A 25013-nucleotide genomic window follows, 5' to 3' on the forward strand; every position below is an offset into this window, starting at 1 on the left:
CACACACACTCATGTTTTCTGTGTGTTGTGTAGATCTGGACGAGTGTGTGGCCAACGGTCGTATCTGTAACAACGGGCGCTGTGTGAACACAGATGGCAGCTTTCACTGCGTGTGTAACGCTGGCTTTGAGATCTCGTCAGATGGCAGGAACTGTCAGGGTGAGAGACCAGCACACGACCTGTGATACATGTGATCAGAGATGAGAAACACTTCCACCGACAGACTAACAAACACTGAGTTACTGTTACACAGCCCTTCTGCCTCACAGGGTGGAGCCTCACTGGCACAAGGTATCTGGTTGGATAGAGATGATGGTTTAAATCTGTTGATTTGATTTGTTTGAGATTAATATCAAAACCTGAGATCAGCCAGCAGTCCCAATGAAGAGAACGCCTTCATAAACACACAGAATCATGTGTTCTGTACAGTGTTGGGCAAGTTACTAACAAAAAGTAATTAACTACTAGTTACTAATTACATATTCAATAGTGTAATTAGATCACTGTTCAAATTGCTATCTCCAAAAAGTATTTAATTACTTATTACTAATTACTTTCAATGTCCTACATCAACCTTAATTAGTTAAGTGATTCAAGCATAGATATGAAACAGCTCTTAATTTATTCAAATAAATATATAATAAAAGTAGTATTATTAACTGACCAAAGTATTACAAATGTGAGAATTATATATTAAAGCACATATTTTAAAGTTACACTTTGAATTTTGATGTCAATTGAACTATTGCACACACATATATTACGGAAAGTATTAAGTAAAATTTCATCAAAAGTAACTGTACAGAAAAACTAAGAGTAATCCCTTACTTTACATTTTCAAGGGAAAAGTAATGTAATTACAGTAACTAATTACTTAGTAACTAGTTACACCCAACACTGGTTCTGTAAGGGTCTGGTTTAGGAAAGAGAACATGTTGTTAGCTGGATCAGGCCTCACTGAGACGTGTTTGTGTGTTTCAGACACAGACGAGTGTCTGATTAGAAACATCTGTTTGAACGGGATGTGTATCAATGAAGACGGCAGCTTCAAATGCATCTGCAAACCAGGATATTTGTTAGATGGTGCTGGACGATTCTGCAAAGGTGACGCACACTCACACACACACGCACGGACGCACACACACACACACAGTTTTGTTATGGCTCTGAGATCATGTGTATGATGTATTTGCTCATTAATGATTTGTATTGTCTCAAGAGGAATGAATCTAGAACACAGGAAACTACACACACACACACACTCTGCTTGAGCTCTGGCACAGATTAATCTGGATGTCATCATAAAGGAAGAGTTTAGTCAGTAGATGATGTCATCATTCACTGGTTTGTTTGGATTTTCACACTGCTGTGGTCTGTAAAGATAATGCAGGGTTTAGCAACAAAAAAAAACGTAGCTCTGAAAACTGTGGCAGCCTATATGAGACCAGTTTTACTGCACTTCAGAGACATTGAGAGAGAGAGTCGCATCATCTCTGTGGACTCCAATGGAACAGTTTTTTCACAGCAGTGGCGGTTCATGGAGGCTCTCAATCTCTCAATAGTTTCCAGAAGTTACTAGATACACATGGAGCTGGGACCAAACAGAGCAAACTTCTAAACAATTTAAAGAAGAAAGCCATTTAATTAATAAAAAAATGAAAGAAATAAAGAGAGAACAACTTCCTGGAACTATCTGATGGCTCCACGAATCAAGTGACGCTCCAGCGTTTTGGACTTCCGTTGGCAGAACTCTCTCTCTCAATGGCTTTTTGTTGTCCTTATGTTGTTCCAATCGCTTCCATTGTTAACCTCATTTGTAAGTCGTTTTGGATTAAAGCGTCTGCTAAATGACTAAATGACTAAATATAAACGCAAATGTTTATGGTGGTTAAATAGGGCTGAAAAGTGTTTTGTGTTCTTTCTTCACATATGTGTGTCAGATGTGGATGAGTGTGAGGTTCCAGGCATGTGTATGAACGGTCACTGTGTGAACACAGAGGGCTCGTTCAGGTGTGAGTGTATGGCGGGACTTGCTGTGGGTCTGGACGGACGTGTCTGCGTCGGTAAGCGACACTGCACACACACACACACCTACGTGTGTCTCTATTGTGGTTTTCTCATCTTTGTGGGTTTGCTCTTGTGTATTGTCTGGAGTTGTTGTTGACTGTTTTTGTCCTCTGCAGACACACACATGCGCAGCACGTGTTACGGCGGTTATAAACGTGGTCAGTGCGTGCGACCTTTCTTTGGTGCTGTGACCAAATCTGAATGTTGTTGTGCGAATGTTGAGTACGCCTTCGGAGAGCCTTGCCAACCCTGCCCGCCCCTCAACTCAGGTACATACACACACCCATCAATGCTCTGGCGGCCTGGTCACCATAGAGACAGTGACGTCAGCATCATTGTGTTATAGGTTAAACACAGATCTGAAATGAAAGCTCTAGAAGTGTGTTTGTGACCTCTGTGTGTGTTTATCCGGCCTCTGCACATGTGTTTGGAGTTCTCCGAAGACCGATAAAAGTGTTTGTGTGGGTTTATGTTTTCCAGCGGAGTTCTCAGCTCTTTGCAGTCACGGCCCAGGAACTACGACTGATGGCAGAGGTACGAGAACAAACACATTATAGTAAATATATGGGGGAATTTTACACAACCTATCAACAACTCTCTCTCTCTCTCTCTATCACTCACTCACTCTCTCTCTCTCTCTCTCTCTCTCTCTCTCTCAAGATTCAAAGGAGCTTTATTGGCATGATAAAAGAAAATTTACATTTCCAAAGCACAAGATTAAATATTAAGATGCAGAAATACAGATTAAGATCAAAAATAAGATAAAATTAAATTAAAAGTAATTTCTAAAAATATAAGTAAAAATCTATATATATATACATCTCAATATAAACAGAAAAAGAGTTTTAATTAAAGTCCTCAATGAGGGTGATAGTGTCAGTTTGTGTGTGTTGTCCTGTCAGTGTTGTGTTGTGCTGGTTGTTCTTTGGTCGTGGCAGGACTTGACATATCTTGCAGCAGGTTTGAGCTTCTTGAGCACTCACTTACTCTCTCTCTCTCTCTCTCTCTCTCACTATTTATACCTTTCCTTTATTTTTCGGGTGAAGTATGACATAATTTAAACACGTATGTATATAAAGTGTCTCTCTGTGTGTGTGTGTGTGTTAGATATAAACGAGTGCGCTCTGGATCCGGACATCTGTCAGAACGGCGTGTGTGAGAACATGTTAAGGACGTACAAATGTAACTGTAATCTGGGATTTGAGGTGGACCTCACTGGAAAGACATGCATCGGTCAGACATACAGTATATCTCTAGAGATCTGTGTCTCCTGTTAAATGACATGTTTATCTAATGACTGTGTGTGTGTGTGTGTGTCAGATATTGATGAGTGTATGATGAACAGACATCTTTGTGAGAACGGCTTGTGTAGAAACACACCTGGCAGCTTCACTTGTCAGTGTCCCAAAGGCTTCAGCTTTCAGTCGGAGACTGAAGTGTGTGAAGGTACCACATTCTCTCTGAGATGAGACTACATCTCATCCAAGTCATTAAACACATCTGACAATGACATTTTCACTATGTACACATTGTTATAGTTATTATGAGTATTTGAAATAGTTAATGAAGGATTAAAATCAAAGATGTTTTGCATACCATTCCCTGTAAAAAAACAGCATATGCTGGTTTTAGCTGGTCTTGTGATGGTTAAACCAGCTGTCATGCTTCAAAACCTACCTAACCAGCATATGCACTTTTTTATTCTGTTAGAGTTGTGAAATGATTTGTGTATTCACTTGTTTAAATTTAAGTTGAAGTATATTGTAAATGTGTTGTGTATTTGGTTGAAAGATGGTTCTTCTCATCTAAAGATCAGTAATCCTGAGGTCACACTGATGTTCTGTGTGTGTCTTTAGACATCGACGAGTGTTTGACCAATCCGTGCGTCAACGGCGAGTGCAAGAACAGCCCAGGGTCCTTCGTGTGTCTGTGCTCTACGGGCAGCACACTGGACAGCTCGGGAACGCTGTGTGTGGGTGAGCCAATCACAGAACCTGTCACTCGTCACCGCTCATGATGCTGAGCTTCACCTCTTTGTCTGCATGCGTGTGTGTGTTTCAGAGACCACTAAAGGCACATGTTGGCTGAAGGTGGTGAACGGACAGTGTGAGATCAATATAAACGGGGCGACACTGAAGTCTCACTGTTGTTCTTCACTGGGGTCAGCGTGGGGGTCACCCTGTGCCAAGTGTGAACCAGGTGAGGTCCTCTTCACACACTGAACCCTAAACCTCTACACGTGACCCGCAGTGAAGTGCATTGAGGTCTTTGTCATGTGCTGTTTCAGACCGGATCTGCTCTAAAGGTTACGCCAGGGTGAAAGGAAACGTCTGTGAGGGTGAGAACTCCAGCTATCTGTGATTCAGTCTTCATTGTGTCCATGAGCTCGTCCTGAAGTCCACACGCTACATGTGTGTGTGTGTGTGCAGATGTGAACGAGTGTGAAGTGTTTCCTGGCGTCTGCATTAATGGGAAGTGTGTGAACACAGACGGATCGTTTGTGTGTCAGTGTCCCAGCGGCATGACTGTAGACGCATCTGGAAGAACTTGTGTAGGTATGTGTGTTGTCATTTCTGCATTCTTCTTTCCGTTTTCTAGTTGAGATTATAAGGAAAATACACAAACACGACAGAATCATGCATGAGTCATGAAACGCCACAGCACACGAGGAGGTGAACATGTGTGTGTATCATCTGACAGACCTGCGCACTGAGCTGTGTTATCTCACACACATCGACGAGCGATGCGGTGCTTCCATTCCCGGACGTCATCGCGTGGATGGATGCTGCTGTTCGGTGGGCGTGGCCTGGGGCCCAGAGTGTGACGAGTGTCCAGAGAGAGGGACGGCAGAATACTCGCAGCTCTGCCCACGAGGGCCTGGATTCTCTCACCGCGGAGATTTCATCAACGGGAAACCCTTCCTCAAAGGTGGAGTGAGCGTGTCTGCTGACGAGTCTACATCAGGCATCAGTTTCACTTAGTTTGACGTGACTAGATTCATATTGTAGCAGTAATCTGGGTTTCTTCGCAGATATAAATGAGTGTAAGATGATTCACAGCTTGTGCACCAACGGCCGCTGCAGGAACACCATCGGTAGCTTTCGCTGCAGGTGTGACAGTGGATTCGCTCTGGACTTTGACGAGAGAAACTGCACAGGTGAGATATGAAGATGTGTTCAGCACTAAACACGGATGTACACTTTCACCACTGATGTGTGTGTGTGTGTGTATGTGCGCAGATATCGATGAGTGTCGCATCTCTCCTGACCTCTGTGGTCACGGCACGTGTGCCAACACAGCAGGTGATTTTCAGTGTGAATGTTTCCCTGGATATGAGAGTGGATTCATGATGATGAAGAACTGCATGGGTAAGACTCACACACGGTGATTGACTAGCATCATGGATCGGTGTTAAAGAACTGAGAGTTGTGTGTTGTTCTGTGTTTCAGACATTGATGAGTGTGAACGTAACCCGTTGTTGTGCAGAGGTGGAGAATGCATCAACACAGAGGGAAGCTTCCGCTGTGTGTGTCCCGAGGGACATGAGATTGCTCCTGACGGCTCCGCGTGCTTAGGTCAGTGTGTGAGGTCACATGGTTACTGAGTTAATTGTGATTGGCTGATTTAAATCAAAGTAAACGCTTGTGGACTTACAGTCATAGAATTCTGCGCTGCGTCTAGAAATTCTCCAGATTTGTCATTTGCATTGTTCTTGTTTGTTTGGAATTGTGATATTATAAAGGTTATTTGTTTCTTTCTAGTACTGTGTTGACTAAAGAATCAAGCACATTCACAATGAAAGGCTGTGAGTACTGTAGATTGATGATAAACTCTTGAGTTCAGCGTGTAGCCTGTGTGTCTCAGGACCGCAGCTGGTTTTAATCTCATTCTCTTGGACACGCCCCTCTGGTCTGATCTCACGTCTGATTACTGATTCTTTCTGCCTTATTAGGGCTGAACTACATGTTTACAGCATTAGAGGAAATATTTCGTCATTGACTAAACCAACCCTAATATTGCTCTGAAGCCCTGTGACTTTCCGTCTTGACACAAACTGAGAATGCTTATAATGACCAGTGTCAACGTTAAAGGGGTCCTAGGCCGCGAACACGTGTTTTTCTGTGCATTTGGCATGTTATAAGTTGCCCATGCATGTATTAGACACGTAACATTGCATAAATTCGAGTGTGGGAACAAAAGAAGTGAATTAAATGCCTGGTGTATCCACACCTCCACAAATCTACGTCAGTTGGTGGTCTGATTTGACTAAGATCGCCCAAATGTATACACAAGTAAGGTGGAGTACCTGTCAGTACAATTGAAGAGGAACCTGATGTTCCAAATATGGTCAGAGGCGTTACATTTCCCTCACTTACTTGCAGTTTTCCACCAATCTCTACACACTGGTGAACTGGCCAATCAGAGCACACCTCACTTTTCAGATAGGAGAGAAACATGCACGGTGTGTTTAAATACAGCGTTTCTGAACATTAAATCCAGTATACACATATCATTACATCTTAAACAAACCATAATATTCCTTTCAGACGTGTCTTATGACCCCTGTAATGTTGTGATGTAGTTCATTTCTCCTGTTGTGTTTTCTTGAAGTTGAAAGTGGGCTTCGAGTTTACTGATCGATCAGTTGTCTCTGAATCATCATCTCTGTGTTTCTTCTGCAGATATTAATGAGTGTGAACTGAGTGACAGGCTGTGTAAGAACGGTCAGTGTGTCAATATGATCGGACGCTATCAGTGCTCGTGTAACACTGGATATAAATCCACAGAGGACAGACTGGCGTGTGAGGGTGAGACATAGACGGCCGTTATGATGTCATATGTGATGATGTGATGTCACTGCAGTCATTCAGAGTCTCTGTGTCTTTCAGATATCGATGAATGCACCATTGAAAACGGAGGCTGTGAGACTTTCTGCTCAAACTCAGAGGGCAGTTATGAGTGCAGCTGTCGCCGTGGTTACGCCCTCATGCCTGACCTCAGGAGCTGCACAGGTGAGAATCACACAAACACACACACATGTTGGTATTGGTGGTTTACAGGGACATTCCATAGACGTCATGCATTTTATAGTGCACAAACTGTATATTCTATCCCTTAATCCTAAGAATCATTCAAAAGTTTCTGCACATTTACATTTTCAATAAAACATTTTTTTAGTATGTTTTTTTTACGTTTTGAATTACAAGGATATCGGTATGTCTTCATTATGTAGGGGGCGTGGCCAAACACACGAATACACACTGTGTGTGTCCTTATAATGAAGGTCAAACCAGTGCACACACACGCAACCGTGTGAAGACCTGTCACTGTGTGTGTTTTGTTTGCAGATATCGATGAGTGTGAGGACAGTCATGATATCTGTGACGGCGGTCAGTGCACAAATATTCCAGGAGAATTCCAGTGTCTGTGTTTTGATGGATTCATGTCGTCTGAGGATATGAAATCATGTCTGGGTGATTAGAAGAAAAATTCTTTCACTCACTTGTATCTCATTATTTCTGATGTGTACTTGAAGTTCATCTTCTGTCTGTGTGTGTCTGTCAGATGTGAACGAGTGTGAGCTCAACCCAAACATCTGTCTGAGTGGGAAGTGTGAGAACACAAAAGGTTCATTCATCTGTCACTGTGACCTCGGCTTCTCCGTCAGGAAGGGGACGACAGGCTGTACAGGTGAGGCACCCGTCTCACACACACAGAAAGAGAAGTGTTGTCTGGTCTGAAGTGTGTGATGCAGTGCTCAGCTGAGTGTCAGAGCTGCGGCCCGGCTGGGTCAGAGTTTACAGAACGCTGACAACACACAGCTGCTCATCACATGACATCACTGCTGGTGTGTGTGTGTGCGGTTTATTCTAGTGTAACCTCACAGACACAGTCATACAGTGGTATTGTGGGTGGTTGTTAGGATGTGGTTGCTATGCGAGATTAGGGTGTTCACTAGCGAGAGAGGGAGACATGAGGAGTGGTACGAGTGGAGCCCGTGCAGCTGTCACACGTGCAGCAGAACAGACAGACCCCTCGCCGCTCGCTCGTGTTTTCCTGAACATCTGAGTCACAGCGCAGGAATTCTGTTGCTCCACATGTTCTTGAGATGTTTGCATGTGAGGGAGAGCGCTATGAGATTTTCACCCCAGATTCTTCAGCGCTGATCAGTCTGTCATGAATCAGCCAGTTAGAGTGAAGCAGTTAAAGCCTCTCACGCTCTGTGTTCCATCGGATTCTTAGCGTTTCGTGACTGGATGTTTTGCTCTGTTTCCAGGCACTTGCGTGACGTGTGTGTGTTCTCCTGACACATGCCTGTTTGACTGAGCCGTTCTAAATCCTTCCAATTCTTTTGCAGAAAGAAATCTTTTACCCACAAGCATCAGTCTTGATTGTTTAAACATGAATTCAAAGAGCCCTGATGGGTTTGATTTTTATTGAAACGCCGAACATCAGAAGTAAGATCAACATTGATCATAGAATCTTCCTCTCGCTCTTGTGTAACGTCTCCCTTCAGCATCGCATGTGTTTTCATTGGCAACTTATGAACAAGCGTGACATCACATCCTCTTGGCTTCTCATAGCTAGAAGGTCTCACACACACACACACGTTGATGTCATTTGTGTCTTTGATATGAGAATGACTCATTTCCTTCATGAGCTCGTGTCAACCGGTCTCGTTGTCTTTGAGTAAACACTGAAACACTTTCATCTTCTTTATCACTGTCATTTATGGTCAGCTGGATGGTTTCATGTAGCTTTGACACAATTGATTTTGCTGTTATAAAAGGGTCAGACCTGACGCTCTCTGGCACTGACGCTGGGTCATCAGGTCTTAATGTTCAGCGCCGTCACTGTAACTCTTCTTTTGTGTGTTTCAGACATTAATGAGTGTGAGATCGGAGCTCAGAACTGCGATCGACATGCGACCTGTACAAACACAGCTGGCAGTTTTAAATGCAGCTGCGCTCCGGGCTGGATTGGAGACGGACTAGAATGCAGAGGTCTGTTACATCAGACACACACAAATCTGATCATGTGACATAAAATATTGGAGCGCTTACAGCTCTGTGCGTTTGCTCTTTCAGATCTGGACGAATGTTCCAATGGCACACACATGTGCAGCTCCAGCGCAAACTGTATGAACACGATGGGCTCGTACCGCTGTCTGTGTAAAGAGGGATTCAGTGGAGATGGATTCTACTGCACAGGTACACACACACAGGCCTGACATATGAGCTCATCTCCTAAACCTTCATTGTTTTATAGGCGACTAATAAACGTAACCTCAGACACACCTGTGGACATGATCAGATTTATCATCACAGATACACAACATGAAGTGTGTGTGTATGTGTGTGTTTTGCAGACACTGATGAGTGTACTGAGAATGTGAATCTGTGTGAGAGTGGACACTGTCTGAACATCGCTGGTGGATATCGCTGTGAGTGTGACATGGGCTTCATTCCTACTGCAGACGGCACAGCTTGTGAAGGTGAGACTTTGACCTGTCTGTGTGTCTGACTGTATATCTGTTTGACCTGTCTGTCTGACTGTCTGACCTGTCTTACTGTCTGACCTGTATGTCTGTTTGACCTGTCTGTCTGTTTGACTTGTCTGTCTGTCTGAGCTGTCTGTCTGTTTGACCTGTCTGTCTGACCTGTCTGTCTGTTTGACTTGTCTGTCTGTCTGAGCTGTCTGTCTGTTTGACCTGTCTGTCTGACCTGTCTGTTTGACTGTCTGTCTGTCTGACCCGTCTGTCTGTCTGTTTGACCTGTCTGTCTGACCCGTCTTACTCTCTGTCTGTCTGTTTGACCTGTCTGTCTGTCCTGTTTGTCTGACCTGTCTGTCTGTCTGACCTGTGTGTTATGCTCACTGCGTGTGTGTCTCCCGCTACAGACATTGACGAGTGTTCGTTTGCTGATATCTGCGTGAACGGCCGTTGTCGAAATATCCCGGGTCTCTTCCGGTGTCTGTGTGATCCGGGATATGAGCTGGACAGAAGTGGAGGAAACTGCACAGGTATGACATCATCTCACACGTCTCCCGTGTCTGGTGTCCGTCTCCTCTCGTCTGACTGTCCTCTCTCTCCGCCCTGCGTCAGATGTGAACGAGTGTGCCGACCCCACCACCTGCATCAGCGGGCTGTGTGTCAACACCCCCGGCAGCTACATATGCAACTGTCCTCCAGACTTCGAGCTCAACCCCACGGGAGTTGGCTGTGTGGGTAAGATGCGCACGACACCTTCAGATGACACACGTGACGCAGACGCAGTGCGTGTACGCACATGTGATGTGTTTCAGACACCCGCTCGGGAAACTGTTACCTGGAGATTCGTTACCGTGGTGACTCCTCTGACAGTCTGGACTGTTCTAATGAGATCGGTGTGGGGGTGTCCAAAGCCTCCTGCTGTTGTTCCCAGGGTCAGGCCTGGGGTTCACCCTGTGAGGCCTGCCCCTCCCTCAACTCCAGTGAGTGACGCACACACACACACACAGACACACACCCACACTGTCTGGAACTCAATCTCTTGTGGTTTCCTGCAGCGGAGTACAGAATTCTGTGTCCTGGAGGAGAAGGATTCCGACCCAATCCCATCACAGTCATACTTGAGGGTAGATTAACACACACAGATTCAAATATGCTTGTGTAGCAGATGCAGCATCACTTGTTGTGTGTTCTGCTGTTTGTGTGTTGCAGATATCAATGAGTGTCAGGAGCTGCCTGGATTGTGTCAGGGTGGAAACTGCATTAACACCTTCGGCAGTTTTCAGTGTGAATGTCCCAAAGGTTTCGGGCTCAATGAAGACACCAGAATCTGTGAAGGTCAGTTAAACATCCTACACACACATCGCAGACTGTAGGCATACAAACACGCACACAAACACACTTTCACATGAAAGTACAGCTATGGACAACAAGTAAAAATGTGAGTGAAAGTGAAAGGAGTGATTTAGTTTGTTTGTGTTTTTCAGATGTAGACGAGTGTGAGAGGACTGGGATCTGTGGTCCGGGTCGGTGTTATAACACCATTGGAAACTACACCTGTATATGTCCACCTGAGTACATGCAGATCAACGGAGGAAACAACTGCATGGGTCGGTCTACACACAACAACACAACACAGAGTGTGCGGATTGAGTTCAGATTGTGATGTGTTTGTCATTGTGTGTGTAGACATGCGGAAGAGCTTGTGTTACAGAAACTTCTACACTGATAATGGCACATGTGACGGAGAGCTGGCTACCAACATGACCAAGAAAGCCTGCTGCTGTTCATACAACATCGGCCGAGCGTGGAATAAACCCTGCGAACAGTGTCCTGTCCCAAGCACCAGTGAGACACACACACACACACAATGATTCTAGACGTGTCTTCAGACTATAGAAACTGTAGATTGTATCCTGTGATCCTCCCCACACTACACCAAACGATGACACAAATCTATACATTTCAACTTCATTTATGTGTGATGTGTGCTTTCTGCTGTAGATGAGTTTGCGGTACTGTGTGGCAGTGAGAGGCCGGGATACACTATTGACATCTACACCGGTCAAGTCATCGGTAAACCACACACACACAAACATCTACACACACATCCTGTCAGATATACAGTATAAACACATGTGTGTGTGTGATCCACAGACATTGATGAGTGTCGGGACATTGGAGGTGTGTGTGAAAACGGTGTGTGTATCAACATGCTGGGGAGTTTCCGCTGTGAATGTCCCATGGGTTTTGTGTATAATGACAAACTGATCATCTGTGAAGGTAAAGACTTGTGATGTCACTTGATTCCAATGTCTGGAAATGTATTTATTGATATGACTGCATTATGGTTTCCAGTATATTCTCATATATTTTGGTTTGGTAATTGGTGTTCTAATTTTTTTTTTTTTAATGTAGAACTCAATGTTGTGTTTGTGTGTGTAGATATTGATGAATGTCAGAATGGTCCAGTGTGTCAGCAGAACGCTGTCTGTTTAAATGTTCCTGGCAGTTTCCGCTGCGAGTGTAGACAAGGATACCGGCAAACACCAACACAGCAGTGTGTAGGTAAGTGTGTGTAATACTGTAACATGTGTGTTTGATGATGAGGATGATGATGTTTGTTTTACTCTTCATCTCTCATCAGACCGTAATGAGTGTGATGAGAATCCAAACATCTGCAGTCCCGGTCAGTGTATTGACATGGTGGGCAGTTATCGCTGCATCTGCCCCAATGGCTACAAATCAACTCCAGACCTGTGTATAGGTGAGAGTTCAACCCTCTGTCTCACTCACTCACTCTCTTTCTTTCTCACTCTCTCTCACTCACTCACTCACTCACTCTCTTTTTTTCTTTCTCACTCTCTCTCACTCACTCACTCACTCTCTTTCTTTCTCACTCTCTCACATTCACTCACTCTCACTCACTCTCTTTCTTTCTCACTCTCTCTCTCTCACTCACTCACTCACTCTCTTTTTTTCTTTCTCACTCTCTCTCACTCACTCACTCACTCACTCTCTTTCTTTCTCACTCTCTCACATTCACTCACTCTCACTCACTCTCTTTCTTTCTCACTCTCTCTCACTCACGCACTCTCACTCACTCACTCACTCACTCACTCACTCACTCACTCTCACGCACTCTCTCTCACTAACTCTCTCTCACGCACTCTCACTCACTCTCTCTCACTCACTCTCTCTCACTAACTCTCTCTCACGCACTCTCACTTACTCACTCACTCACTCTCTCTCACTAACACTCTCTCACGCACTCTCACTCACTCACTCACTCACTCTCTCTCACTAACACTCTCTCACGCACTCTCACTCACTCACTCTCTTTCTTTCTCACTCTCTCTCACTCACGCACTCTCACTCACTCACTCTCTCTCACTAACACTCTCTCACGCACTCTCACTCACTCACTCACTCTCTCTCACTAACACTCTCTCACGCACTCTCACTCACTCACTCACTCACTCACTCTCTCTCACTAACACTCTCTCACGCACTCTCACTCACTCACTCACTCTCTCTCACTAACACTCTCTCACGCACTCTCACTCACTCACTCACTCACTCTCACGCACTCTCACTCACACACTCTCTCTCTCTCTCTCTCACGCACTCTCACTCACTCACTCACTCTCACGCACTCTCACTCACTCACTCTCTCTAACGCACTCTCACTCACTCACTCACTCACTCACTCTCTCTCACTAACACTCTCTTACGCACTCTCACTCACTCACTCACTCTCTCTCTCTCACTAACACTCTCACGCACTCTCACTCACTCATTCACTCACTCTCTTTGTTTCTCACTCTCTCTCACTCACTCTCTCTCACTCACTCTCTCTCACGCACTCTCACTCACACACTCTCTCTCTCTCACGCACACTCACTCACTCACTCACTCTCACGCACTCTCACTCACTCTCTCTCTCTCACTAACTCTCTCTCACGCACTCTCACTCACACACTCTCTCTCTCTCTCTCTCTCACGCACTCTCACTCACTCACTCACTCACTCACTCACTCTCACGCACTCTCACTCTCTCTCTCTCTCTCTCACGCACTCTCACTCACTCACTCACTCACTCTCACGCACTCTCACTCACTCTCACTCACTCTCTCTCACTAACTCTCTCTCACGCACTCTCTCTCACTAACTCACTCACTCTCACGCACTCTCACTCACTATCTCTCTCTCACGCACTCTCACACACTCTCTCTCTCTCTCTCTCTCACGCACTCTCACTCACTCACTCACTCACTCACTCTCACGCACTCTCACTCACTCACTCACTCACTCTCACGCACTCTCACTCACTCTCTCTCTCTCACTAACTCTCTCACGCACTCTCACTCACACACTCTCTCTCTCTCTCTCTCACGCACTCTCACTCACTCACTCACTCACTCACTCACTCACTCACTCTCACGCACTCTCACTCACTCACTCTCTCTAACGCACTCACTCACTCACTCACTCTCTCTCTCTCTCTCTCACGCACTCTCACTCACTCTCTCACTCACTCACTCTCTCTCACGCACTCTCACTCACACACTCTCTCTCTCTCACGCACTCTCACTCACTCACTCACTCACTCACTCTCACGCACTCTCACTCACTCTCTCTCTCTCACTAACTCTCTCTCACGCACTCTCACTCACACACTCTCTCTCTCTCTCTCACGCACTCTCACTCACTCACTCACTCACTCTCTCTCACGCACTCTCACTCACTCACTCTCTCTCACTCACTCTCTCTCACTAACTCTCTCTCACGCACTCTCTCTCACTAACTCACTCACTCTCACACACTCTCACTCACTCTCTCTCTCTCACGCACTCTCACTCACACACTCTCTCTCTCTCTCTCTCACGCACTCTCACTCACTCACTCACTCTCACGCACTAACACTCACTCACTCTCTCTAACGCACTCTCACTCACTCACTCACTCACTCACTCACTCTCTCTCACTAACACTCTCTCACGCACTCTCACTCACTCACTCACTCTCTCTCTCTCACTAACACTCTCTCACGCACTCTCACTCACTCATTCACTCACTCTCTTTGTTTCTCACTCTCTCTCTCTCTCTCTCTCTCTCTCTCACGCACTCTCACTCACTCTCTCACTCACTCACTCTCTCTCACGCACTCTCACTCACACACTCTCTCTCTCTCACGCACTCTCACTCACTCACTCACTCTCTCTCTCTCACGCACTCTCACTCACTCACTCACTCTCTCTCTCTCACTCACTCTCACGCACTCTCACTCACTCACTCACTCTCACGCACTCTCACTCACTCTCTCTCTCTCACTAACTCTCTCTCACGCACTCTCACTCACACACTCTCTCTCTCTCTCTCACGCACTCTCACTCACTCACTCACTCACTCTCACGCACTCTCACTCTCTCTCTCTCTCTCACGCACTCTCACTCACTCACTCACTCTCTCTCACGCACTCTCACTCACTCACTCTCTCTCACTAACTCTCTCTCACGCACTCTCACTCACTCACTCACTCTCACGCACTCTCACTCACTCTCTCTCTCTCACGCACTCTCACTCACTCACTCACTCTCTCTCTCTCTCACGCACTCTCACTCACTCTCTCTCACGCACTCTCTCTCACTAACTCACTCACTCTCACGCACTCTCACTCACTCTCTCTCTCTCACGCACTCTCACTCACACACTCTCTCTCTCTCTCTCTCACGCACTCTCACTCACTCACTCACTCTCACGCACTAACACTCACTCACTCTCTCTAACGCACTCTCACTCACTCACTCACTCACTCACTCACTCACTCACTCTCTCTCTCACTAACACTCTCTCACGCACTCTCACTCACTCATTCACTCACTCTCTTTGTTTCTCACTCTCTCTCTCTCTCTCTCTCTCTCTCTCTCTCAAGCACTCTCACTCACTCTCTCACTCACTCACTCTCTCTCACGCACTCTCACTCACACACTCTCTCTCTCTCACGCACTCTCACTCACTCACTCACTCACTCTCTCTCTCTCACGCACTCTCACTCACTCACTCACTCACTCACTCTCTCTCTCTCACGCACTCTCACTCACTCACTCACTCACTCACTCACTCACTCTCACGCACTCTCACTCACTCTCTCTCTCTCACTAACTCTCTCTCACGCACTCTCACTCACACACTCTCTCTCTCTCTCACGCACTCTCACTCACTCACTCACTCACTCTCACGCACTCTCACTCTCTCTCTCTCTCTCACGCACTCTCACTCACTCACTCACTCTCTCTCACGCACTCTCACTCACTCACTCTCTCTCACTAACTCTCTCTCACGCACTCTCACTCACTCACTCACTCTCACGCACTCTCACTCACTCTCTCTCTCTCATGCACTCTCACTCACACACTCTCTCTCTCTCACGCACTCTCACTCACTCACTCTCTCTCACGCACTCTCACTCACTCACTCACTCTCTCTCACGCACTCTCACTCACTCACTCTCTCTCACGCACTCTCACTCACTCACTCTCTCTCACTCACTCTCTCTCACTAACTCTCACTCACTCACTCACTCACGCACTCTCACTCACTCTCTCTCTCTCACGCACTCTCACTCACACACTCTCTCTCTCTCTCTCTCTCACGCACTCTCACTCACTCACTCTCTCTCACTCACTCTCTCTCACTAACTCTCTCTCACTAACTCTCTCTCACGCACACACTCTCACTCTCTCACGCACTCTCACTCACACACTCTCTCTCTCACTCACTCACTCTCTGTCTCTTTCTCTCTCTGATGCTGTCGGTCTGTCTCTTTATCTGCTTGTTTTAGTTTCTCATTGTTTGAGTGTGTGATTGTTTTGTCTCTGTGTTCAGATGTTGACGAGTGTGAGCGGCAGCCGTGTGGTAATGGAACATGCAAGAACACTGTGGGCTCCTACAACTGCCTCTGTTACCCTGGATTCCAGCTGTCACACAACAATGACTGCATCGGTACACACACACACATGCACCTACAACACACACACATACACACATTGTCTTTCACCTGTAAAAGGTTGGGTAAGTTTCTGTTGTAAGTAGGATGTGGGTTTCACCTGTGTGTTGTTTTAATGTGTGAATTGTTTTTAAGTGTTTTAATGAAGTGTTTCTTGATTGTACAGCAGTTTGGCCTGCATGTGACGTTTAAAATTGCTTTATACATAAAAGTGAATGAATGAATGTGATTAATAACCAGTGAAGAGTGCTGAGAGCTGATGATGTCACTGGATGTTTTTCTGTTTGCTCTTTAGACTTAGATGAATGTACGTCGGTCAGAGGCTTGTGTAGGAACGGCAACTGCATCAACGCTGTGGGTTCATTTGTGTGTGTGTGTCTGGACGGATATAAACTTTCTCCTGATGGCAGAACGTGCGTAGGTGAGACTCAAACCCGCTCAACCTCATTCACGTGTCTGTGTGCAGAGAAGAAATCTCCTCACGCTGCTCTCATGTCCGTCCTCACAGACATCAACGAGTGTTTAATCAATCCTGGCACCTGCGGACCTGGAACCTGTCAGAATCAAGACGGATCCTACAGGTGCATCTGTCCTCCGGGATATTACCTGGAGAACGAAAGATGTGAAGGTGAGAGTTCAGTCTTAATGCTTGTAATAAATCTCCATAAAAGGGAAGGAAGGAGTCAGGAACCGGAAGACATTTCAAACATTTAATAAAGTAACAGCCGGCGGCTCTTTCCTTTTATATGCTCCCGATCTCCTACGTGATTCGAGCCGGTGTGCGCACAACTCGAACCACGGTCTCGCCCCGCCTACTCCACTACAATGCTCATATGATGAGGACATGAAAGGTGTTAATGTGCGTGTGCGTGTGTGCTCAGATATCGATGAATGCTCTCCGACTCCAGAGATCTGTATCTTTGGCAAGTGTCTGAACACACCAGGAAGCTTCAGGTGCGACTGTCCGGAGGGATTTCAGCTGTCCTCATCTGGAAAGAGATGTGTGGGTGAGTTATTGCAGACCAATCCCAGAATTCCATACCACTTCCTGTCTAAAGCAACACACATCCTGTCACTGTTCGTCTAAAAACACAAATCTTGGGAAGTGCAACAGTTGTAAAGCTTGTTCTGTTTAATTGGGTGAATAATGTTTGTGGAAATGTGTGACATCAGAAATAATATAGATTACAACCCCAAGGCTGTGTGTGCGTGTGTGTGTGTGCGTGCATGTGTTTTCTACTTATGTGTCAAACTTTCCATCTGTCTTGTCTCTCTGATTCTGTGGACAGAACAGGGTGTTTCCCTTACTGTGTGTGTGTATTTGTGTTTATGCAGGTTAGTGTGTGTGTGTTTGTGTGTGTGTGTGTAAGGGTGGAAAAGCTTCTGCAAATGAGAAACAGGCTTCAGGGAATTACAGCAACAGCCCCTCAGCTCTTTCTCAAGAGCGCACACACTAACACGCTGTTGTGTTGTCACGTGTCTGTATGTTGTAACTTTACACGTGTTGTTCTAGAATGTGAAGAATATTTATTGTACAACGCTTTCGTTTTCAGCTGATGACTGAAGGTGTATGACACAGTGTATAAACACAAGTATTTTCTCTCTTTCTCCTGCACACACACACACACACACACACACACTCACATAGATATTCGTGTGAATTATTGTTACACTAAGTTTGAGAACGGACGCTGTCTGGCACCGAAGCCTCTCAACACAACTAAAGGACTGTGTTGCTGTAGTGCTATGCCGGGTCAGGGGTGGGGTGACCCCTGTGAGATCTGCCCAGGCAAGGATGAGGGTGAGTACAGTATAAGCACACACACGCACACACGTGATTCCTGCGGTTCTCCTGTGATCATGAGCGTGTGTTGTGTTTCAGAGGGGTTCACAGCGCTGTGTTTCGCTCCTGGGAAGAGGGTGGATGTGGATGAGTCTGCTGTGGGTGAGTGTCACACTCTCAATCTTCATCTGCACACACTCGTGACTGATGATGACGGGTGATGAAGAGTGATGTTGGGTTTCAGATGTGGACGAGTGCTCTGAGAATCCTGGCATCTGCACCAACGGTCACTGCATCAACACAGACGGGACATTTCGCTGCGAATGCTCATTCGGTTACCGGCTGGACGTCTCTGGAGTTCACTGTGAAGGTCAGATCTACATTCACAATCAGACACACATCACAGACTCGGCATGTTGACATATGACTGACAGATGACTGTAGCATGAAGATCTGTAAAAGGTTCATCATCTCATGTTGGAGATCCAGCAATGGGAAGGGCATCTGTACCTGACCCTCGGGGTGGACGGACTGACCCAAGGTGCTGCTGTATGCTTTTCCTCCTCTGTGCCTGATGAATCCCACACTGACCAGTGTGAGAGAGAAGGGCCTGTCTGTCCGTCGAATAGCGTCAGGATGGCCCAAAGATCATCCCTCTGCATGCGCTCAGCAGCTGTGTGTGTGTCAGTGCTGCCAGGTGCATGATTACGGGACCCTTGAGGGTGACCGTCCTTTTCTGGCTTACAGAACCTCACTGTGAGTGTATTGGGCCATCGGGGAGCTGTCAACTTCTCTCCCACAGGTGGATCTCCAACACGAGATGATGAAAGAGAAGCGGGATTACGAGAGTAACTTATTGTTTGTTTTTCAGACACAGACGAGTGTGAGCTGGGGAACCCGTGTGGTAACGGCACCTGCACAAATGTTGAGGGAGCGTTTGAATGCAGCTGTGACGAGGGATTTGAACCCGGACCCATGATGACCTGTGAAGGTAAAACTTGTTACACAGCCGACACTCTCAGTTGTTGTTCTTTCGTTACGTGATGTGAAGCATAGACCATCAAAAGCACCAAAGCGATGACTAAACAAGGTAAGATCATCTGAAAATGAACATTCTGTCATCATTTATTCACCCTCATGTCATGTCAAACCTGCGTGAGCTTCTTTCTTCTGCAGAACACAACAGAAGATATTTTGAAGAATGTTGTTAACCAAACACTGAACCTCATTGACTTCCCTTGCATGAACAAAAAAAAACTGCAAGTAAACAGGAACCGCTGTCGTTGGGTTACTAACATTCTCGTGGATGAGTAAATGATGTCCAAATTTTTATTGAAGCAGCATCAAAACCACATGAAAGTTAAAACTCCATCACCGGTTTTCAGATTTGAATGAGTGTTCCCAGAATCCTCTGCTCTGTGCCTTCCGCTGTCTCAATACACTGGGATCGTATGAATGCAAGTGTCCGGCGGGATACGTGCTGAGGGAAGACGGGCGGATGTGTAAAGGTAAACACACAAACATCATAAACACTCCAGCCACGTGTTTCCACACACACATACAGCTGTGTTTGTGTTCCTCAGATCAGAACGAGTGTGAGGACGGTTTGGATGACTGCGCCTCCAGAGGAATGACCTGTAAGAATCTGATTGGTACTCACATGTGCATCTGCTCACCGGGATACACCAGACAGCGCAATGGAGACAGCTGTGTGGGTGAGAGCCTCACCGTCCTGATGTTCAATACAAAACACACATTCATCTTCTGTTTAATCATGTGTGTGTGTGTGTGTGTGTGCAGATCTGAATGAATGCACGGTAAAACCAGGCATCTGTGAGAACGGGCGCTGTGAGAACACTGTGGGAAGTTACCGCTGCATCTGTGATCAAGGATTCAGTCCCAGTCCCAGCAGAACCGAGTGTATGGGTGAGTGTGTGTTGACTAGCATCGTCTCATGACAGTAACACACTTTCTAGTGTGCCGCTGATACCACAAAAAAGTCTGGCGAAGGTACCGGTGAGTATGTGAATCCATGTACCGATGCGATACCTTTTCCTTAAATAAAGACCTAGCTATGCCTGCTAGCTTTGTTTAACACTGCGAATCAGAAACCAATTCTTCTTCGCTGCTCAGAATGCAAACACAGGAAGTGTGCGTCGCTGTGTCCCGACACGCAAGCAAGCAATCAGCGAAAAAGAAACAAAAGAAACACACTACCAGCAGTATGTCTCCTGTTTGCCAAGATTTCAAAATTGACCAATCAGCCAGTAAAGCAGCCACACGTCACCCTTAAGAACACAATAGCTACACAAAGGCTTGGAGGACAGAGAAGAATGAACACTTATGAACATTTATATAAATAATAATAATATTGCCAAATGTCTGTCAGATAAAAATCACTCCAGTTCACTGTATGTATTTGTTTATGTTTTCAAAGGATACATCAGAAGCACACCATAAATACAGGGCTAGCCGTTTACACAGATACACACACAGGTATCGGATCAGTAGTGGGTATCGGCCCAGGTATCAGAAACGGGAAAGGAAAATGGGTATCGGAACATCCCTAGAATAAATGTAACATACAGAAAGAGTTTACAGCTGAAATATGTGGATAGCAATGCCCAGAAAACCATGAGGAAGTAGCTGATATCTGTCTTTCTGTGCACTAAACCCTTGTTATCAGCTGAGATCACGAGACAGGACTGTATGATTACTGACCTCTAAGTCTTCCTTAAGCTCCAGATTGCAGATCTATATAAATCACTTCTGTTGTGTTGTTTCAAACTTTGTGTGTGTGTGTGTGTGTGTGTGTGTCAGATAACCGTCAGGGCTTTTGCTTCATGGAGGTTCTTCAGACCATGTGTCAGATGAGTTCCAGCAGTCGTGTCAGCGTCAGGAAGTCTGAGTGTTGTTGTGATGGAGGCCGCGGCTGGGGACCAAACTGTGAGCTCTGCCCGCTGCCCGGAACCACACAATACAAGAAGATGTGTCCGCTCGGACCCGGATACACCACAGACGGACAGGGTACAAACCCACGGGACAGAGTGTGTGATTGGGTATTTGATGAATGTAGCTGTGTGTTCATGTGTGTCATCGTGTTGTGTAGATATTGACGAGTGTAAGGTGATGGGAAATCTGTGTAAGAACGGTCAGTGTTTAAATACTCTGGGCTCCTTCAGCTGCACGTGCAAACCAGGATACACAACTGACATCACATCCACTCAGTGTGTGGGTGAGTCTTACACACACACACACACACACACACACAGAGTGATGTTTCAGTGTCAGATTGAAATGTTCATGTGTTCTGTAGATGTGGACGAATGTGTTCAGGCTCCCAAACCCTGTAACTTCATCTGTAAGAACACTGAGGGGGGATATGTGTGCTCGTGCCCGCGGGGGTACATCATACAGGATGACAACAAGAGCTGCAGAGGTAAACGCCCACACACACACACACTTGAGTTTGCGGAGGTACAGTGATCGTCTATTTCTTTCAGATCTGGATGAATGTTCCACCAAACAACACAACTGTCAGTTCTTGTGTGTCAACACCATCGGTGGGTTCACCTGTAAATGTCCTCCAGGATTCACACAACATCACAGCGCGTGTATCGGTGAGCCGTGGCATTTACACCACATTCTGCTCCCGCTGAGCCATTCGCTGCAACAATGTGACCATTTATTTTCATTTTCAGTGAACATTTGCGACTGATGAAATGTTGATCAGAGTTTATGTAAATGAGCAGTGATGCCATGCGGCGACTACCATTGAAGGAAAGACGGCAGGGCTCACGTGATACTAAAGTGATTTAATAGCATAGTTTGTCACGGTGACCCGGCTGTCAGTTGTGGGATGTAGAACAGTTGTGTTTCTCTGTACACTCAAGGCACCTTAAGTTACACAACATCACAAAGAAAGCAGACTCAAATTCAGATTCATGTGTGTGTCAGATCATAATGAGTGTGCCACTGAAGCGGGTCTGTGTGGTTCAAACGGAGTGTGTCAGAACAGCCCTGGCAGCTTCAGCTGTGAGTGTCAGAGAGGATTCACACTCGACTCGAACGGACAACACTGTGAAGGTAGACACACACACACACACACAAGATAAACTGTTGAAGAGAATCAGGCTCTGTGTAGATTGACGTGATGTGTGTGTGTCTCTGTGTAAGATATGGACGAGTGTGGGGGGAATCATCGATGTCAGCACGGCTGTCAGAATCTGGTGGGTGGTTACAGATGCAGCTGTCCACAAGGCTATCTCCAACACTACCAGTGGAACCAGTGTGTAGGTAAGACACCTTCACCGTCCGTCCGTGCATGTCATCTGCAGACCAGAGCAATATACGCATGTGATGGTTGTGTTCATGTTGTGTGGGCTCTGGAATGTTGTGTTTCTGGAAGCTTGGCCCTTTCCTGTGCTGAATAAAGTTCTGTGACCTCGAGGTCCAGTTCTTCTGCTTGTCTGCCGCTGCGAGACGGCCGGACTTTGGCAGGAATTCTGTCAATTTGGGTCAGCGGAGCAGCGTTGTGGGAACCCGGCTGACCTTTCACCCTGACCCCTGTGTGTGTTTACAGATGAGAATGAATGTCACAACAGTCAGGTATGCGGCGGTGCTTCATGTCAAAACACGCTGGGCAGTTTCCGCTGTCTGTGTCCGACGGGTTTCAACTTCGAGCAGATGATGGGCGGCTGTCAGGACATCAATGAGTGCAGCTCATCTCAGAACCCCTGCAATTACGGCTGCTCTAACACAGACGGGGGTTTCATGTGCAGCTGTCCAACAGGGTACCTGAGAGCGGGACAGGGGTGAGAGACCAACTCTTTCTTGATGGAGCACACATGAACGGAATCTGAGTTAAACATGTTTACAGCCTCAGTCGTGTGAATACAAATACTCTAGCGCCCCCTTCAGTCCTGATGCTTGTGTGTTTGTGTTTCAGACACTGTGTGAATGGTGTCGGTCTGGGCAGTTCTTCTCTGGCTCCAGACGCTGAAGGAGAGGAGAACGCTCTTTCACCTGAGGCGTGCTACGAGTGCAAGATAAACGGTTATTCAAAGAGAGGCCGGAAGCGCAGAGGCCTTAACGGAACAGAGGAACACCTGCAGGTACCCTCACTAAACGTGTCAGCTGAATCATGATAGCGACAGTGGGGTGTTTGAATGTGTGTGCATGCAGGAAGGATCTTGATTTTGAAAGGCTGTGTGTTCTTCTGTGTGTGTTCACAGGACGATTCGGAGCCGAGCGCTCTTGACAGTGTGGACATCGACGACACTCTCCAATTCCACTTGAACATTAGCACGCTTAAAAGTCAAGATCACATCATGGACTTCCTCCCCGCGCTCTCCACTCTTACCAAGCACATCCGCTACACCATTGAGTATGGCAACGACGACAACATTTTTAAAATCAACCAGAAAGATGGCATCAGCTACTTGCACGTGTCAAAAAAGAAATCTGTCCAGCCGGGGGTGTATTATTTACAGATCCGCAGCGTTCCTCTGCACGGTAGGAAAGAACAGCAGCGGGACAGAGACTACCTCAGTGGGCAGCTGGGAGAAGCTCTGCTCATGAAAGTACAGATCCTCCTGCACTGATTGGACGTCACCGAACAGACAGACTGTCACAGCCGCGCTCAAAGACAACACATACTGTATCACACACGCTTAGAGTCCAAATACACTCGTACGCCTTCAAGCTCAGAAAATATATTAATCCACTATGGAAGTCTGAACGGACGGGAAGCTGCACGTATGCCGATACGCTGAGCGAACAGAGGGGGTTGAGCGTTCAGCAGGGTTCCCATGCCTGTCCACTCGTGATTTATATCTCTATACTGCATATCTGCACTCGCCAACATCAATATCGCACTAGCGGAAGAGTTACTTGAGGTGTCTCGTGACGGTGCGAACCCCGGACAGACGCAGCTTCATGACGCTGGACTCTCTTCGGCACAGTCTGATGTATTTAACTGGTGCTAGTTATGAGATGAATGCACTGTAGTAATCATGAAACGCACCTCGGCCCACGTCCACTGCGCGCTAGCCTTTCTCTTCTCTCCTGCCGACGATTCCACATGTAATTTAAGTGTGTCTATACTGTAACCGTGTCACTTTTTACTCTCCGAAAGCATTTGTAAACTATAGGAGCCCTGGAAGGAAGGGTTTGTAATGGTGCTTATTATAATGACCAACTACTTAAACTGTGTTTATACACATTCTGTGACTGAAAATCCATGCACTGACATCTTACTGACGCACATACACACACACACCTGCGTCATCATGCGTGTGAACATGTGTGCCGTGTCTAAGTCCATCATTCTGTTGTGTGCTCAGACTTGTGAGGGGTTTAGTTGTAAATTCACAATAAAATCATATGTTCTGGTTTTACAGGGACTGACGTGTCTTTCACAACAGGTAATGATGTTTGATCTGTATGTTTGTCAGACTCCTCGTGACATCACATTTCATCATTTCATTCTTGCTGGTTTTGTTCAGATACCCTGAGGTCCATCAGCAGCGCTGGACACCACTTGAAATACCGCGGTATTCTGCCATGTTCTGAGAGGTATTACCACGGTACTTGATGTTTGAGAATATACAAGTAGACCCAACATAGACGAGGTCCAGACACTGATGATTTAATTGTATTAAATG

General features: G+C 46.2%; 1 protein-coding gene across 1 annotated transcript in view; it reads left to right on the forward strand.

Moving 5' to 3' along the window:
- The window catches only part of fbn1 (fibrillin 1), a 44339-nt gene extending 19593 nt beyond the window's left edge, over positions 1-24746 (forward strand). The window contains exons 14-66 of the mRNA XM_056766157.1: positions 34-159; positions 982-1104; positions 1941-2063; positions 2184-2336; positions 2548-2601; positions 3175-3300; positions 3388-3513; positions 3924-4043; positions 4129-4266; positions 4355-4405; positions 4497-4622; positions 4768-4995; positions 5099-5224; positions 5307-5435; positions 5517-5642; positions 6750-6875; positions 6957-7079; positions 7416-7541; positions 7633-7758; positions 8949-9071; positions 9156-9278; positions 9437-9562; positions 9967-10089; positions 10172-10294; positions 10372-10539; positions 10615-10683; positions 10769-10894; positions 11044-11166; positions 11246-11404; positions 11561-11632; positions 11714-11839; positions 12002-12124; positions 12204-12323; positions 16445-16561; positions 16861-16986; positions 17074-17193; positions 17447-17572; positions 18214-18366; positions 18448-18510; positions 18593-18718; positions 19220-19339; positions 19734-19856; positions 19932-20063; positions 20149-20274; positions 21169-21375; positions 21458-21583; positions 21665-21787; positions 21852-21968; positions 22306-22434; positions 22525-22644; positions 22931-23162; positions 23297-23462; positions 23583-24746. Coding sequence (XP_056622135.1) covers positions 34-159; positions 982-1104; positions 1941-2063; positions 2184-2336; positions 2548-2601; positions 3175-3300; positions 3388-3513; positions 3924-4043; positions 4129-4266; positions 4355-4405; positions 4497-4622; positions 4768-4995; positions 5099-5224; positions 5307-5435; positions 5517-5642; positions 6750-6875; positions 6957-7079; positions 7416-7541; positions 7633-7758; positions 8949-9071; positions 9156-9278; positions 9437-9562; positions 9967-10089; positions 10172-10294; positions 10372-10539; positions 10615-10683; positions 10769-10894; positions 11044-11166; positions 11246-11404; positions 11561-11632; positions 11714-11839; positions 12002-12124; positions 12204-12323; positions 16445-16561; positions 16861-16986; positions 17074-17193; positions 17447-17572; positions 18214-18366; positions 18448-18510; positions 18593-18718; positions 19220-19339; positions 19734-19856; positions 19932-20063; positions 20149-20274; positions 21169-21375; positions 21458-21583; positions 21665-21787; positions 21852-21968; positions 22306-22434; positions 22525-22644; positions 22931-23162; positions 23297-23462; positions 23583-23951 — 7001 coding nt within the window. The 3' untranslated portion in view covers positions 23952-24746. The remainder of the gene's footprint in view (positions 1-33; positions 160-981; positions 1105-1940; positions 2064-2183; positions 2337-2547; positions 2602-3174; positions 3301-3387; positions 3514-3923; positions 4044-4128; positions 4267-4354; positions 4406-4496; positions 4623-4767; positions 4996-5098; positions 5225-5306; positions 5436-5516; positions 5643-6749; positions 6876-6956; positions 7080-7415; positions 7542-7632; positions 7759-8948; positions 9072-9155; positions 9279-9436; positions 9563-9966; positions 10090-10171; positions 10295-10371; positions 10540-10614; positions 10684-10768; positions 10895-11043; positions 11167-11245; positions 11405-11560; positions 11633-11713; positions 11840-12001; positions 12125-12203; positions 12324-16444; positions 16562-16860; positions 16987-17073; positions 17194-17446; positions 17573-18213; positions 18367-18447; positions 18511-18592; positions 18719-19219; positions 19340-19733; positions 19857-19931; positions 20064-20148; positions 20275-21168; positions 21376-21457; positions 21584-21664; positions 21788-21851; positions 21969-22305; positions 22435-22524; positions 22645-22930; positions 23163-23296; positions 23463-23582) is intronic.
- The last annotated feature ends 267 nt before the right edge of the window (positions 24747-25013 follow it).

Source organism: Triplophysa dalaica, chromosome 14 (genome assembly GCF_015846415.1).
Source record: "Triplophysa dalaica isolate WHDGS20190420 chromosome 14, ASM1584641v1, whole genome shotgun sequence".
NCBI lineage: Eukaryota > Metazoa > Chordata > Actinopteri > Cypriniformes > Nemacheilidae > Triplophysa > Triplophysa dalaica.